Source organism: Ochotona princeps, chromosome 22 (genome assembly GCF_030435755.1).
Source record: "Ochotona princeps isolate mOchPri1 chromosome 22, mOchPri1.hap1, whole genome shotgun sequence".
Classification (NCBI taxonomy): Eukaryota; Metazoa; Chordata; class Mammalia; order Lagomorpha; family Ochotonidae; genus Ochotona; species Ochotona princeps.
Genome location: NC_080853.1, coordinates 8,871,507 through 8,885,647, shown reverse-complemented (window position 1 = coordinate 8,885,647; position 14,141 = coordinate 8,871,507). Strand labels below are relative to the sequence as shown.

The window sequence follows — 14,141 nt, the reverse complement described above, 5'->3', positions numbered from 1 at the left end:
TGATATACTCCATCTTCTATCTTTTCTTGGTTAATGTTTTGATTCCTCCATTTTGTTCAGGGGAATCCCCAAAGAAACTTTGAGGTGTTCCCAGTCCAGGCTCCTACATGCACTACTAGTAAGCACAGTGCCCGCCACAGTCCATCACTCTGATCAGCTGGTGGTTGTAATCCCTGGGTTGGTTCTATTCTGAGCCCCGACCTCCATTGGAACCGATGAGTATTGCAGCTCTTCCCGGCTCTGCACGATTCATTTTTTTTTAAGATTTATTTATTTTTATTGGAAAGGCAGATATACAGAGAGGAGGAGAGACAGAGAGGAAGATATTCCGTCCGATGATTCACTCCCCAAGTGGCTGCAATGACTGAAGCTGAGCCAATCCAAAGCCAGGAGCCTCTTCCGGGTCTCCCATGCAGATGCAGGATCCCAAAGTTTTGGGCTGTCCTCAACTGCTTTCCCAGGCCACATGCAGGGCGCTGGATGGGAAGTGGAGCTGCGGGGATTAGAACCGACACCCATATGTGATCCTGGCAAGTTCAAGGCAAGAACCTCAACCACTACGCTATTGCGTCAGGCCCACAAACCACTTTTTATTAATCCAGCCACCCTTTTCTGTTCTTGATGAAAATGGATGGAGATATGATTTGGATAACTATTCATAAAAACTGACAGCTTTATTGGATTTGGACAAATACAGATGGAAAACAACTCTGAAATCAGTTATTCTGTAATTGTTGTAATATTTGCATTTGCAACTTAATTAAGAAACATAATTGGCCTGAATATCAGGCCAGTGATCTGAACTCTGACATGGTGTGAAAATAGTGCAGTTTGGGCCCGGCGGCGTGGCCTAGCGGCTAAAGTCCTCGCGTTGAAAGCCCTGGGATCCCATATGGGCGCTGGTTCTAATCCCGGCAGCTCCACTTCCCATCCAGCTCCCTGCTTGTGGCCTGGGAAAGCAGTGGAGGACAGCCCAAGCTTTGGGACCCTGCACCCACGTGGGAGACCTGGAAGAGGTTCCAGGTTCCCGGCATTGGATCGGCGCAGCACCGACCGTTGCGGCTCACTTGGGGAGCGAATCATCGGACGGAAGATCTTCCTCTCTGTTTCTCCTCCTCTCTGTGTATATCTGGCTTTCCAATAATAATAAATAAATCTTTAAAAAAAATGAAAATAGTGCAGTTTATATCCATGGTATCAGACAGCTCTGTCTTATGCCAGCTCCTATTACTTTCTTATGATTGTATTTGTTTCCAAAGATTGTTTTAATAAGAATTTGGTTTTGAATCAGTATAATACTTAATATATAAAGCCTGTAATATTTAGAAGTTGATACTGAAAACGTTTAAACTTCTGACCTTGAATAGAATTTGCTGTGTATAATCATTGCTTGCAGCTGGTGGATTCGAAAAATTGCCTTTTCTGGGTTTATGCTTTGTGAGAAATAGTATGTATTAGACACGAGTGTGTGACAGCCGACGTTGATCTGTGATAACAGGACCCTTGCTCATTTTCACATTTTAAAGCAGATTTGAAAGCTCTACATGTGCACACATGCTCGACATGTTTTTTAAGCTTTAAATAAATTTTCCATTATGTATTGCTCGTCATTAATACACGAAACCATCGCTCTGTGAAGAGCGTCGTGTGTTCACCCTCAGTGCAGAAGCATCCAGAGAACAGCAGTGCAGGACATTTCATTCATTTCCGTGGAATTCTGAATTTTAAATTATTACAGGTTTGTTTGCAAGTCTGAGTTAGAGAGATCTTCCGTCCTTTGCTTCATTCCCTAGATGTTTGCAAAGGGCAGGGCTGGGCCAGTCCAGAGCGAGGAACTTCATCTGGGTCTCCTGCATGGGCTAAAGGGGCCCAAGCGCTCACCCATACTCCGCTGCTTTGCTAGGCCATCCCCAGGGAGCTGGGGCAGAAGCAGGGCAGCTGGGACGTGAATTGGTACCCATAAGGGGTTCCTGCATTGGTGCACTTTGCCACAATGCTGGTCCCAATGTCTTTCAAACAGATAATAAATCTTTAAAAAGAAGTAAAATCAGAAGTATATGGTTCCTACTCTTGGTTCTTAAAATTATCTTTATATTTAGATCATGATAAATAAAAAAAATTTTTGAACTAAAAATGTTTCATAATATGTCAGCAAACTTATTAACATCTTTTGTGGTTGGTGTTTTCACATATTTGACCCTTTGATATTGGTGTACACATCAGATTAAGTTGCTACAAGATACTAAGACAAGCTTTTACTTTAGAAGGTAAATTGACCATGCACAGCTATGATCCTATACTCTTTTCCTTTCCAGACATGCTGCAGGAGGGCGAGGCTTTGATTTCTAGGCCGTGGGAAGGAAGTTGGAATTTAATGGTTCATGTGTAGGAGAAATTTTAGATGGATTTTTGGTAAGCCTGTTTTGTGGTATGAAGACACCATGTAAATTGTTGGTGTTTCAGTACTTGAATAGCTCTCCCATTTATTTCTATTTGAAATGTAAGAAGCCTGAACTCCGTTCCATTTTTCTTCTGGCAGTTGAAAAGGAAGCCGTTTTTATTAAGAGTGATGTATTGGGAAAGGAATTTTAAATTTAGGCTAGTTAAGTTGCCACTGTCTTTCCATTTATGAAAATGGTGGCAATCAACTATGAGTGTGAAACCCGAGTTTTCCAAGATGAACTCATACTTAATCACTGACGACCCTTGTGCCATATTTAATAACAATTCTACATTTATATATTCTTTTGACTGAGGAATGTGTAGTATCAGAAATTTTAAGAAAATACATGAGCTGTTTACAGAACAGCAATTCAAGTTTTCCTCTCTCTACCATAGCATCTGCTGTGATTTGACTGTCCCTTCTAAAATTTGTCTTGAAATATAATTACCATTGTGGTAGTATTAAGAGTTGGGATCTTTGAAAAGCAATTCAGTAATGGATTGACATTGGGCCAATGGGCTAGTTACCAAGGGAGTAGTAGACTTTTTTTCCCTTCTAAATAAAGGTTTATTTATTTATTTAGTTATTTTGAAAGCAGAGGTAAAGAATCTTCCTTCTGTTGTCTTACTCTCCAGCTGGCCGGCAACAGCTATGACAGGGCAATCCCAAAGCCAAGGGCTCCACACATGGGCACAGAGGCCCAAACAGTTGGGTTATTTTCTGCTCCTTTCCCAGGTACATTAGCAGGGCATTGGATTGGAAGTGGAGCAACTGGCCGCCATTTACTGTGCCACTGTGCCGGCCTCCGGACTTGGGTCAAGGTCATGCTCTGCCCATTTTGCTCTCCCAATTTTGACACCTGCCTCCCTTGTGCCTTGGGGTGGTGGGGCACCAAGTGTTAGTGCCATCCTCTTGGGCCTCCCAGCCTTCTGAGCCAAGAGCCGGCTAGACCTGTTCTCTCACAGGCATTCCTTTACAGCAGAAAACCGCCAAGATTTTAGCATTTCTAAGACAGCTCTTTAATTCTCTGACAGCCATTTAGATAATTTAGATAATTTACATAAGTTAGTGTAGGAATTAGAAAACACAAATGTATTATTTTCTGAATTTAGGTTGAAATCAGTGTGCTTTATGTTAGAGACCCTTGTTTCTATCTATAGCCCTTAAGATTCTTAGGGAAACTCATTTAAGAGCCTGCCATTTGCCAGACACTGAGGTGCTCTTCATTATTGGAGGTCTAATTTTATTTATAATCTTTCCAACAATCTTGTAAAGGTAGCTGAAACAGGCTAGGTCAGGTAGCAGGGAGCTGGATTGGAAGCAGGGCGGTCACACCTGGAACTGGAGTGCTGCTGTCAGAAATAGCAGCTTAACCGACTGCAGCACGGGCTGGCCCCTGCTTTTTGCTTTCTTAAAAATAGTTCACTCTGGGCTCGGCAGTGTGGCCTAGTGGCTAAGGTCCTCGCCTTGATCCCATATGGCTGCTGGTTCTAATCCCGGCAGCTCCACTTTCTCTCTGTCTCTCCTCCTCTCAGTATATCTGACTTTGTAATAAAAATAAAATAAATCTTAAAAAAAAAAAATAGTTCACTCTGGGCCCGGCAGCGTGGCCTAGCGGCTAAAGTCCTTGCCTTGAATGCACAGGATCCCATATGGGCGCCGTTTCTAATCCTGGCAGCCCCACTTCTCTAGGACAGCCCAATGCTTTGGGATCCTGCACCCGCGTGGGAGACCTGGAAGAAGTTCCTGGATCCTGGCTTTGGATCGGCACAGCACCGGCCGTTGCGGCTCGCTTGGGGAGTGAATCTTTCTCTCTGTCTCTCCTCCTCTCTATATATCTGACTTTCCAATACAAATAAATAAAATCTTTAATAAAAAGAAAATAGTTCACTCCCCATACTTTGTGGGTGCTGGTTGGTGTCCCAGCTGCTTTACTTCCCATTCAGATCCCTGCTTATGGATGGGAAACAGTATGGGATGACCTGAAGCCTTGGGACCATGCACCTGTGTGGGAGACTTGGAAGAAGCTCCTGGCTCCTGGGTTGGCTTTGGATTGGCTCAGCTCTGGCTGTTGTGGAAGGTCTTTCTGTCTTTCCTTCTCTCGATAAATCTGATTGGTCTTTCCAATAAGGATGAATGATTTTTTAAAAAAAAATAAAAAAGGTCACTCCCTAATGGCTACAGTGGCTGGGGCAGAAACCAGGCGCTAACAGCTCCATCTGAGCTCCTATGTGGGGAGCGGAAGTCCAAGCACTAGGACTTCCTACTGCAGCTCGCCCAGTAAGTGAGCTGGAAGCTGTGCCCCTTTGAGATGCTGGCATCGAAAGTGGTAGCTGTGCCATAACACTGACAGCAGGTTTTGTTGGCAACCAGTTTAGTTGCATGATGGATTTTACAGAAGTTCATAATTATGCTCTTAAAATACCGAGGTAGTCCCTGCTGCCTTTCCTAGACAGGCTGCAGTAGCTTTTGTAAAGTACACAGAAGCTTTTTATGAAGTTATGAATCCCCAAGTTAACCTTTGAACATCAACAAGGGAAAGCTCACTCTGCATTCCCGTTTGAGATCACTGGAGTGATGTTGCTGCAGCTTGCTTCCCGGGTTAATGCGACCTCGTCTTGAAGATGTGGAGCCCCACAGAATGTGGTCAGCTATTGTTTGGAGGTCAGGAAAGCTTACAAAGTTAGTGTGGAGTTTCCATTTTGATGTTTTTAACCTGTTACTGCTTCCTCACTGTCCCAATGGTTAGTAATGTGAAAAGTACTTTCTTGCTTTCTTTTTGGACATTTTCAAAAGGATTTTATTTGAAAGGAAGAGTTAGAGGGGACCTCAGAGGGTGACTGACTGATTTTTCCCCCCAGCTTATTCACTGTCCAAGTGGTTGAGGCTGGGCCAGTGTGAAGCCGGGGGGTCTAGAGCCCCATCCAGTTCTCCCAAGCGCTTGGGCCACACTCTGCTGTTTCCCTGGCCACAGCAGCAGGGAACTAGGTTTGAACTGGCAGCTCTACCTAAAAGGGATCCCTGCGTTGCAGGTGGCAGCTTAACACACAACACTACCTACTAGCCTTTTGACAAATATTTTCATTCTTTCTTTGTATATAGTATTATTATCATCCTAAGATTGGTAGTTGCTTTAGAGGTTTAATTGCTAGGAAGATCTTTGATAGGACAGGTGACTTCTACGGACATTTCTAATACTGTTTTTAGACATTTATTTTACATAATCCTGGCGCAGTGGCCTAATGGCTAAAATCCTCACCTTGCATGCTCCCGGGATCCTACACGGGCACCAAATCATGTCCTGGCTGCTCCACTTCCCATTCAGCTCCCTGCTTGTGGTCTGGGAAAGCAGTGGAGGATGGCCCAAAACCTTGGGACCCTGCACCTGTGTGGGAGACCTGGAAGAAGCTCCAGGCTCCTGGCTTCAGATTGACATAGTACCGGCCGTTGTGGCCACTTGGGGAGTGAAGCATCAGGTAGAAGATTTTTCTGTCTTTCCCTTTCTGTTTATCTGCCTTTCCAATAATAAATAAATAAATCTTTAAAAAAGTTTTTATTTTACTTGAAAGAATTACAGAGAGCGTGAAACACAGAGATCTTACACCCATTGGCTCATTCTGCTGATGCCCACAATTGCTATGGCTGAGCCAGGGTGAGGCCAGGAGCCAGGATCCAAGAACTTCTGGATCTCCCATGTGAGTACAGGGACCCAAAATACGAAAATATTAGGATAAGATATGAAAGCGTTGAGAGCTTTCTCTGGGAGAATTGGGGAAGGTGTCAGTTGATGGTGATCTTAATATTTTAGCTGGATGTAAGATTTAAAAACAAAGGAGTGACTTGAGGTTAGAAACAAAACAAAGTGTTTCAGGGATTATCTTTTACCAAAACTCTTTCAACATAGATTACTTTGGAGGGTGTTGGTGGTGCGGGTAGTGAAAAAAAGGATGACGTGTTTAAAATGAAGCTCAATTTAAAGTGTATGAAGCTCAGACCTAGAATTACATAGCAGATAGATCCATGCCTTGTAAGAGGAACAGGAGTTCGCAGCTGGTTAGGATGCTGTCAGAAGAGGTTAATTCTGTTTAGGTGGAACAGACTTGCTTTGCTCGTGCGCAGTGAGGACGTGTGAACTGCTCTGCTGTCCGTGCAGAGGTGGAAAAGCCTGTTGTAGCTGCCCCCGGGTGTGCCGATGGCAGGCCCAGCCTGGTCGCAGAGGCCCTGTGGAGGTGGGATGGAATGCAGCCTCGTCAGGGTCCAGCCTGAACTAAACTTGAAGGAGCTTTGTAGTCAACCTGTGTGCTTGAGTGAAAAGCAGGCATCCAAAAGGAGAGGAGAGGCTGTGTGTGTAGAGTGATTGACTCCTGTTCGGACGGTTTTCAGTTCAGGTCGTATAGTAAACGTAGAATGACTTTGTTGTTGCTTGCTGCATCCCTTTCCTGAGATGCTGGGATTACAAACAAGTAGCAAGGGCAAGAAATGCGCAGGACTCCAGTCTGCCCTGTTTCCTTGTGGATGAGGCCTTTGCCAGAGCTGGGTGTTGTGGATACCAGAAGTGGACTCCTGTCTGTTTTTAGAAGGTGTCTGCAGACAGTTTCCTATTGGCTGGATTGCTGTGGTGCTGCAGCCTGTAATTGTGCACGTTTTCTCTTCTGGTACTGCGGGAGTTACTCGTGCTGTGGTGCCATTCATCTGCGGCCTGTGCCCAGAGGGCCTGCTGTTGGAGCTGTAATTGCACAAAAACTGAAAAATTGATTGCATTATCTCAACTATATCGTAGCCTCCCAAAGCTAAATTGTTGTCAGCAAAACAAAAGGATCTGGGTGTTTTTTTTATTTAAAAGCATTTGTTCTTTTGCCTTCTCCTTGCATTTCTTCTTGTGATCCCGTGGGTAACAGGAAGCGGAGGCAGGAGACCTTGGAAGAATCGTCTGATCAGTGAGATTTTCATGATGGCCCCATGGTCATGCCCTTGTCTCTTCCCCTTGCCTGTGAAATACACAGGTGACCAGCTTGCGGTAACATATCCAGAAAGCCTTGTAATCTGCGTGATATTTCGGGGAAAAAATCATCTCCAGCGTTAAGCCCATAGATGAACTTTGTGGCAGCTACGCAGAGTTGTCTGAGTAGGAGCGCTGATTGGAAACTGGAATTTGGAGTGCAGCCTTTATGGAGTGCCTGTCTCAGGTTTTCCCAGAGGCTTTGATTCCCATTCCCTTCTCCCCTCCCTGTCCCCTGCTTTTTCTTTTTCCTCTTTTTTTTGTATTGTTATTTTGATGATTTTTTTAAGATTTATTTTTTATTTTTATTTGAAAGGCAGATATACAGAGAGAAAGAACTTCCGTCTGATGATTCACCCCCCAAGTGACCGCAATGGTCGGTACTGTGCTGATCCGAAGCCAGGAGCCAAGAACTTTTTCCAGGTCTCTCACACGGGGTCCCAAGGCTTTGGGCCATCCTCAACTGCTTTCCCAGGCCACAAGGAGGGACCCTGCACCCACGTTGGAGACCTGGAGGAGGCTCCTGGCTCCTGGCTTCAGAGTGGCTCGGCCCCAGTCATTGTGGCCACTTGGGGAGTGAACCAGCGGTTGGGACATCTTTAACTCTGTATCTGCTTCTTTATATCTGTCTTTCAAAAAAAAAATGCTGAGTGGTTTAAAATTTATTTACTTATTTATTCAAATTCTGTTTTTCACTCCCACATGGATGCTGGGGTCCAAAGCACTTGGGTTGTTCTTCACTGCTTTTCCAGGGCATGAGCAGGGGCCTGGATTGGAACTGGAACAGCCAGGATGTGGATTGGCACCCACGTGGGATGCCTTTATCATAGTGGGAGGCTCAGCATATTGTACCATGGTGCTGGCGCCAATTAGGAATTGTTTTAAGTTTTTTTTTTTTAATTGGAAAGGTGGATATACAGAGAGGAGGAGAGAGAGATGGGAAGATCTTCTGTCCAGTGGTTCACTCCCCAAGTGACTGCAACAGCTGGAACCGCACCAATCTGAAGCCAGGAGCCCGGAGCTCTTCCGGGTTTCCAATGCGGTTGCAGGGTCCCAAGTCTTTGGGCCATCCTCGACTGCTTTCCCAGGCCGTAAGCAGGGAGCTGGATGGGAAGCAGGGCCGCCGAGATTAGAGCTAGCGCCCATGTGAGATCCTGGTGTGTGAAAGGCAAGGACTTTAACCACTACGCTATTGCGCCGGGTCCTGTTTTAAGCTTATAACAAAAATGCATCTCTACCTCTTAAAATTATCAACTAATTTAAAGAGCATATTCTACATGTTCTGTACAATACAAAGGCAACATTTTATTAAAAAGATCTAAGAATCCCCTCCTGTTCTTTTATCAAGCCCCTCTTGTTAACAGGTACCAGAGTGCAAACATTAAATTAACTGTGAGGCTTTGCCTAAGGATGTTGAAGAGTTGTATATTTTCAAAATGAAAGCTTTCTATTAAGAACAATGTGATTTATAGCAGCAAATTAACAACGCAGAAGTTACTTACTGCTGAAAGCTCCAGGCTGCTTTTGTCTGAGGGGCTGTCCTGCGTCTTTTTATTTCCTCCTGCTTTCAACTAAGGCTCATACTACGAGGACTGAAGCTCCCCCAAGGCCTGCAGCATTAAGGAGAGTAAGACAACAACCAGGTTCTCCATGAGATTGAATTTCTAGAAGCTGGCAGCGGCCATCGGTAGTCTGCTTTGATGTTGGTGCCCCTTCGACAAAGGCGGCTCAGGGGCACAGATGCCTGCTTGGTCCGCTGTCGGGTTTGCTGACCGCTAATGGTGCCTTTTCTCTTACATGGTATAGGATCTAGTCAGTCTAGGATCAAATGTTGCATTCATTTCTGGTAGGTTTTGAAATCTAGACTTTGTCTTTTATGATGATTACTTTTCTGGGCTTGAATTTCAAGATCTGTATATTTATTTGAAAGAGTTATAGAGAGTGACAGACCCTAGAAGGCTGCAGTGGCTGGTGCTGGACCAGGCTATGGCCTCCTGTGCCGCAGGGGTCTGGGTGGAGAGTGAAGCCTTTGGGACCCGAGCCGGTGCCCACAGGTAGTGTGGTGTTGCAGGCAGTGATGGTAACCACTACGCCACAAAGCTAATCCTGCTGATGACTTTCTTTGGCTTGAAATTGTTTAAAATTGTAGATTTCCTGAGATTGTGTGATCCTGAGTTATGTTTTAAGAGACACTTTCAGTCAAGTTCAAGTGATTTTCTCTGTTTCTGTGCAATAGTAATTAAAATAAGGAAAACCAAAAAAAAAAAAAAAAGAGACACTTTCAGTCAAGTTCAAGTGATTTTCTCTGTTTCATTTAAAATTATGTCAAAGAGAATACACATTTTTCAGACATCTGTTCTTTATCCTTTACTGCCAAAATTATAAAATGGGTTTCAGTAGTACTTAATATATACCTATTACATTAATGATTGTGGTGATATAATTCAGAAATCCTGACTATTTATCATGTGATTTGGATTTTTAAAACTACTTATTTTAAGTATAATCAGCATCTTCATTCTTTTTTAAATTTTAGTCTTGTTTTCCTTCTTGATAGTTTTGTGCCACCTAGTGGACATTTGTATTATTTGGGCTGTTTCTCATTAAAAGTGCTTTACAATGTTTGACTATTGATATAGAATTGAATGATTCTTATTGTCATTTCCTAAAAGAAAATTTAGTACCGATAAAATTATTAGTAAGTGAAGGCAGAAGGTGTCTTAAGTTAAATTATTGGCTACTGTGTGTTAAAGTGACTTCTTTTTCTCAGGAAATACCCTACATTTTTTCTTAATAAATCTTTAGCTATTCTATACTCTATTTCTATCAAGAAACATCAAAGGCCCAGCGTGATAGCTTAGTGGTTAAAGTCCTCACCTTGCACAAACCGGGATCCTCTCTGGGTGCTGATTCTAATCCCGGCAGCCCCGCTTCCCATGCAGCTCCCTTCTTGTGACCTGGGAAAGCAGTTGAGGACAGCCCAAAGCCTTAGGACCCTGCACCCACGTGGGAGACCCGGAAGAGCTCCGGGCTCCCAACTTCGGATTGGCTCAGCTTCAGTCGTTGCAGCCACTTGGGGAGTGAACCATTGGACGGAAGACCTTCCTCTCTGTCTCTCCTCTATTTATATCTGCCTTTCCAATAAAAATAATAAATTAAAAAAAAACAAACATCAAAATAATTGGTGCTCTGTGCATCAATGTCAAAATGTCCCCTCAACCTCAGGAACATGTACGCCAGTTGTAGCATGTCGTTCCCGTACTCTGGGTTTATTTCCTTGTGATGGAAGAGAGAACTCACCTGGGGATTAGTATGAATGAGATTCCCAAAGGGACCTGCCAGGAAAGAGCCTGGGGAAGTCAGACTTCTATCATTTGGAGACCTCTTTTATTTTTAATCTTTATTTATTTTTATTGGAAAGGCAGATGTATAGAGAGGAAGAGAGACAGATCTTCTATTCCCTGGTTTACTCCCCAAGTGGCTGCAGTGGCCGGAGCTGAGCTGATCAGAAGCCAGGAGGTGCTTCTGGGTCTCCCATGTAGGTGCAGGGTCCCAAGGCTTTGGGCTGTCCTCCACAGCTTTCCCAGGCCACAGGCAGGGAACTGGATGGGAAGCGGAGCAGCAGGGACATGAGCCGGTGCCTATATGAAATCCTGGGGCATGCTAGGTGAGAACTTTAGCTACTGGGCTATTGCACTGGGCCCTGGAGACCTCTTACCAAATTACAAGATAAGGTATTACTGTATAAATAAAGTTGAGGGTTTTGTCAGCATTGAAGACTTGGCAATCTCCTTTTCTTGTTATTGTATAGGAGGACAGTGTATTTTTTTTTCTCTTAAAGCTTATTTGTTTATTTGAGTTATAAAGAGGCACAGATTAAGGAAAAAAGAGACCTGTCCACTGGCTCACTCCCCAGATGCCCAAGAGCCGAGGTTGGTACAGGCTAAAGGCAGTAGTGCAGCTTGCAGTGAGTCTGCTGTGTGGGGTAGAGGCCCCAGCCCTTGGCTCATCTGCTGCTGCTTTCCCAGGCTTTGTTAGCGGGAACGCTGTGTGGGAAGCTTAGCAGCAGGGGCTTGGACCTGCACTTGGATTTGGGATGCCGACCTTCGAGGCAGCAGCTCAACTCCTATGCCACAGTACTCATCCCAGGATTTGGAAGCACTTCTGCCTCCAAGTTGAACATTCTGAATACTTACGCTGGCACATGAACTTGGGTAGTTGCAGTATTATAGTTTGTGACAAAGTGTGCTGATTTGTCTGACATTTTAGAACTGGAAAGTGATACTGATGTATTGGATGTGGTCATTCCACCCTACAACATTGTCATCGAGTCATGAATATTTCATAATGCTCGTGTCTGCCTAATTATTCTTCCTTAGTTGCTGATGAATATTCAAAATGAGTGGACCAGGAGAGAACTCCTTGGATCCTCGGGCTAGTGACTCGCGAAAGCGTAAGCTGCAGTGTGATACCCCGGGACCAGGGTATGTGCTTCATGTGGGCCTGGCCTCCCCTGCCCAGCTGCGCCCTGTGGGAAGGCAGCATGTCTGCTTCCACTTAGTAACCTTCTCCGTGCCGACGGGCGGTCCTAACGAGGGGAGCATCCTTAGTAAAGGTTCATAAGGGGCTGGTTCCCATGGAAGAGCATTCTGCCAACAGTCAGGGGAGCACTGAGGAGCAGACGACCAAGATTTGGGAAGAATCTTTGATTCTGACCGTGTGAGCCTGTACCGCTCTTTCTTTACAAAGCCAGAAGGTAAACCAATGCTGGTTTTTCAATGGTACTGCTCTTAGCCTTAAGTCAAGATCTCTGTCCTTTGAGTTTTACTATGATAATTGAAAGATAAATGGTCTGAAAAATTAATGGTCAGCATGAACTATAAGTAGTTGTCACTGTTTTTGTTATTTCTTACTATCTCTCTTACTTATTCCTGCTTTCCTGATAAAGGAGCTAAGGCTAGCTCTACTCAAGGCCATTTAGCGAAAAGATGGAGTTGAATTTAGGTTTGCATGAATTTCTGCTAACATGCCGATTACAGGACAGTGCTTTGAGTTTCCGTTAGCTCAGTTTGGTTTGCTTACGTGTGAAAGCAGTGCTGCTGTATGATAGCTGACGGGAATGTCGTGCCTCTCTGTTTCCTCAGTCTCACATGCACAGGTGAAAAGTGGAGACGAGAACAGGAGAGCAAATATATTGAAGAACTGGCCGAACTGATCTCTGCAAATCTGAGTGATATTGACACATTCAATGTCAAGCCAGATAAATGCGCGATTTTAAAGGAGACAGTAAGACAGATTCGTCAGATAAAAGAGCAAGGTAATACAAAGTAAGAAAAACACTCAAGTTTTTGGGGGAGAAACTTCTTGTTGTTTATGTCCCACCTCCCTTTTGTTTTAAAGGTTTATTTATTTGAAAGGCAGTGTTACAAAAGCAGGGGGGAGTGAGAGAGAGTGAGCTTTTATCAACTGGTTTGTTTCCAGATGGCCACTGTGGCCGGGGCTGGCTCAGTGTGAAACCAGAAGGCAGGAGCTGCACCCAGGTCCTCATGGTTCTGCTTTTTCTATATCATTAGCAGAGTGCTATATTGGAAATAGAGCAGCCTGGACTTTTACCTGTGCCCGTATGGGCAGCTGGGGTTGTAGGTGGCATTCTTTTTTATAAGAAGATTTTATTTTATTTTTATCAGAAAGGCAGATAAACAGAGAGAAGGAAACACGAAAGATCATTCCCCAAGTGGCTGCGTCGGCCAGAGATGAGCCGATCTCAAGCCACAAGCTTCCGGGTCTCCCATGTGGGTGCAGGGTCCCAAGGTTCTGGGCCGTTGTCCACTGCCTTCCCAGGCCACAGGCAGGGAGCTGGAAGAGAAATGAAGCAGCTGGGACACGAGCTGTCACCATATGGGATCCCAGCACGTGCAAGGCGAGGATTAGCCCCTGGACTCTCCTGCTGGCCTGCGGGGGGCGTTCTTCCCGTGCTGCTCACAGCTCCAGCTTCTGCATTTTGCCCTTCTGCTGCCTTCTTTAGACAGCCTGCAGCTACTTGGGGTTAGTGGCCGTGTGCAAGGGTAAATGCATGCACTGTCTTTGCTCTTTAGGAAACAGTCAACAGAATTGGAATGTCATTGTTGCCATATCACATGTTAGTTCTGTTTCAGGGCACCATGAGGTGATGCATTTAGTGCTGAATGAATTTAGGGTATCTTTTTTTTCTGGGTAATTATTCAACAATTTTAATGTACAATCATGGCATCCTCTTATCAGGACATTTTCTTTATGTGTGTATGTATGCATATGTGTCTTTGTGTCAGATCTGTAACTTACATACATGTGCTATATTCATAGAGTTGTCTCTTGTCTTTTCAGGAAAAACGATTTGCAACGATGATGATGTTCAGAAAGCTGACGTGTCTTCGACAGGTCAGGGAGTGATTGATAAAGACTCTTTGGGCCCTCTGCTGCTTCAGGCAAGTGTGGAAACATTCGCCATCCAATGCTGTGAGAGAGAGAGAGACAGACAGACACGATATACAGAGGTCTCCCATCTGTTGGCTCACACCCCACATGACCCTAGAAACTGGGGCTGGGCCAGGTTGAAGCCACGTGCCTGGATCTCAATCCACATCTGCTGCATGGGTGATAGAGTCCCCTGCAAGGGGCCGTCTTACAGTTCTACCAGACTCATCAGCAGGGACTGGGAGT

The 14,141-nt window shown here is 44.7% G+C and overlaps 1 protein-coding gene across 3 annotated transcripts in view; it reads left to right on the top strand.

The window, feature by feature from the left end:
* The window catches only part of NCOA3 (nuclear receptor coactivator 3), an 81,707-nt gene that overhangs the window by 43,267 nt on the left and 24,299 nt on the right, over positions 1–14,141 (top strand). For all 3 annotated transcript variants that reach the window (XM_058679511.1, XM_058679509.1, XM_058679510.1), the window contains 3 exons: positions 11,822–11,926; positions 12,587–12,759; positions 13,806–13,906. In XM_058679511.1, coding sequence (XP_058535494.1) covers positions 11,841–11,926; positions 12,587–12,759; positions 13,806–13,906 — 360 coding nt within the window. In that variant the 5' untranslated portion in view covers positions 11,822–11,840. The remainder of the gene's footprint in view (positions 1–11,821; positions 11,927–12,586; positions 12,760–13,805; positions 13,907–14,141) is intronic.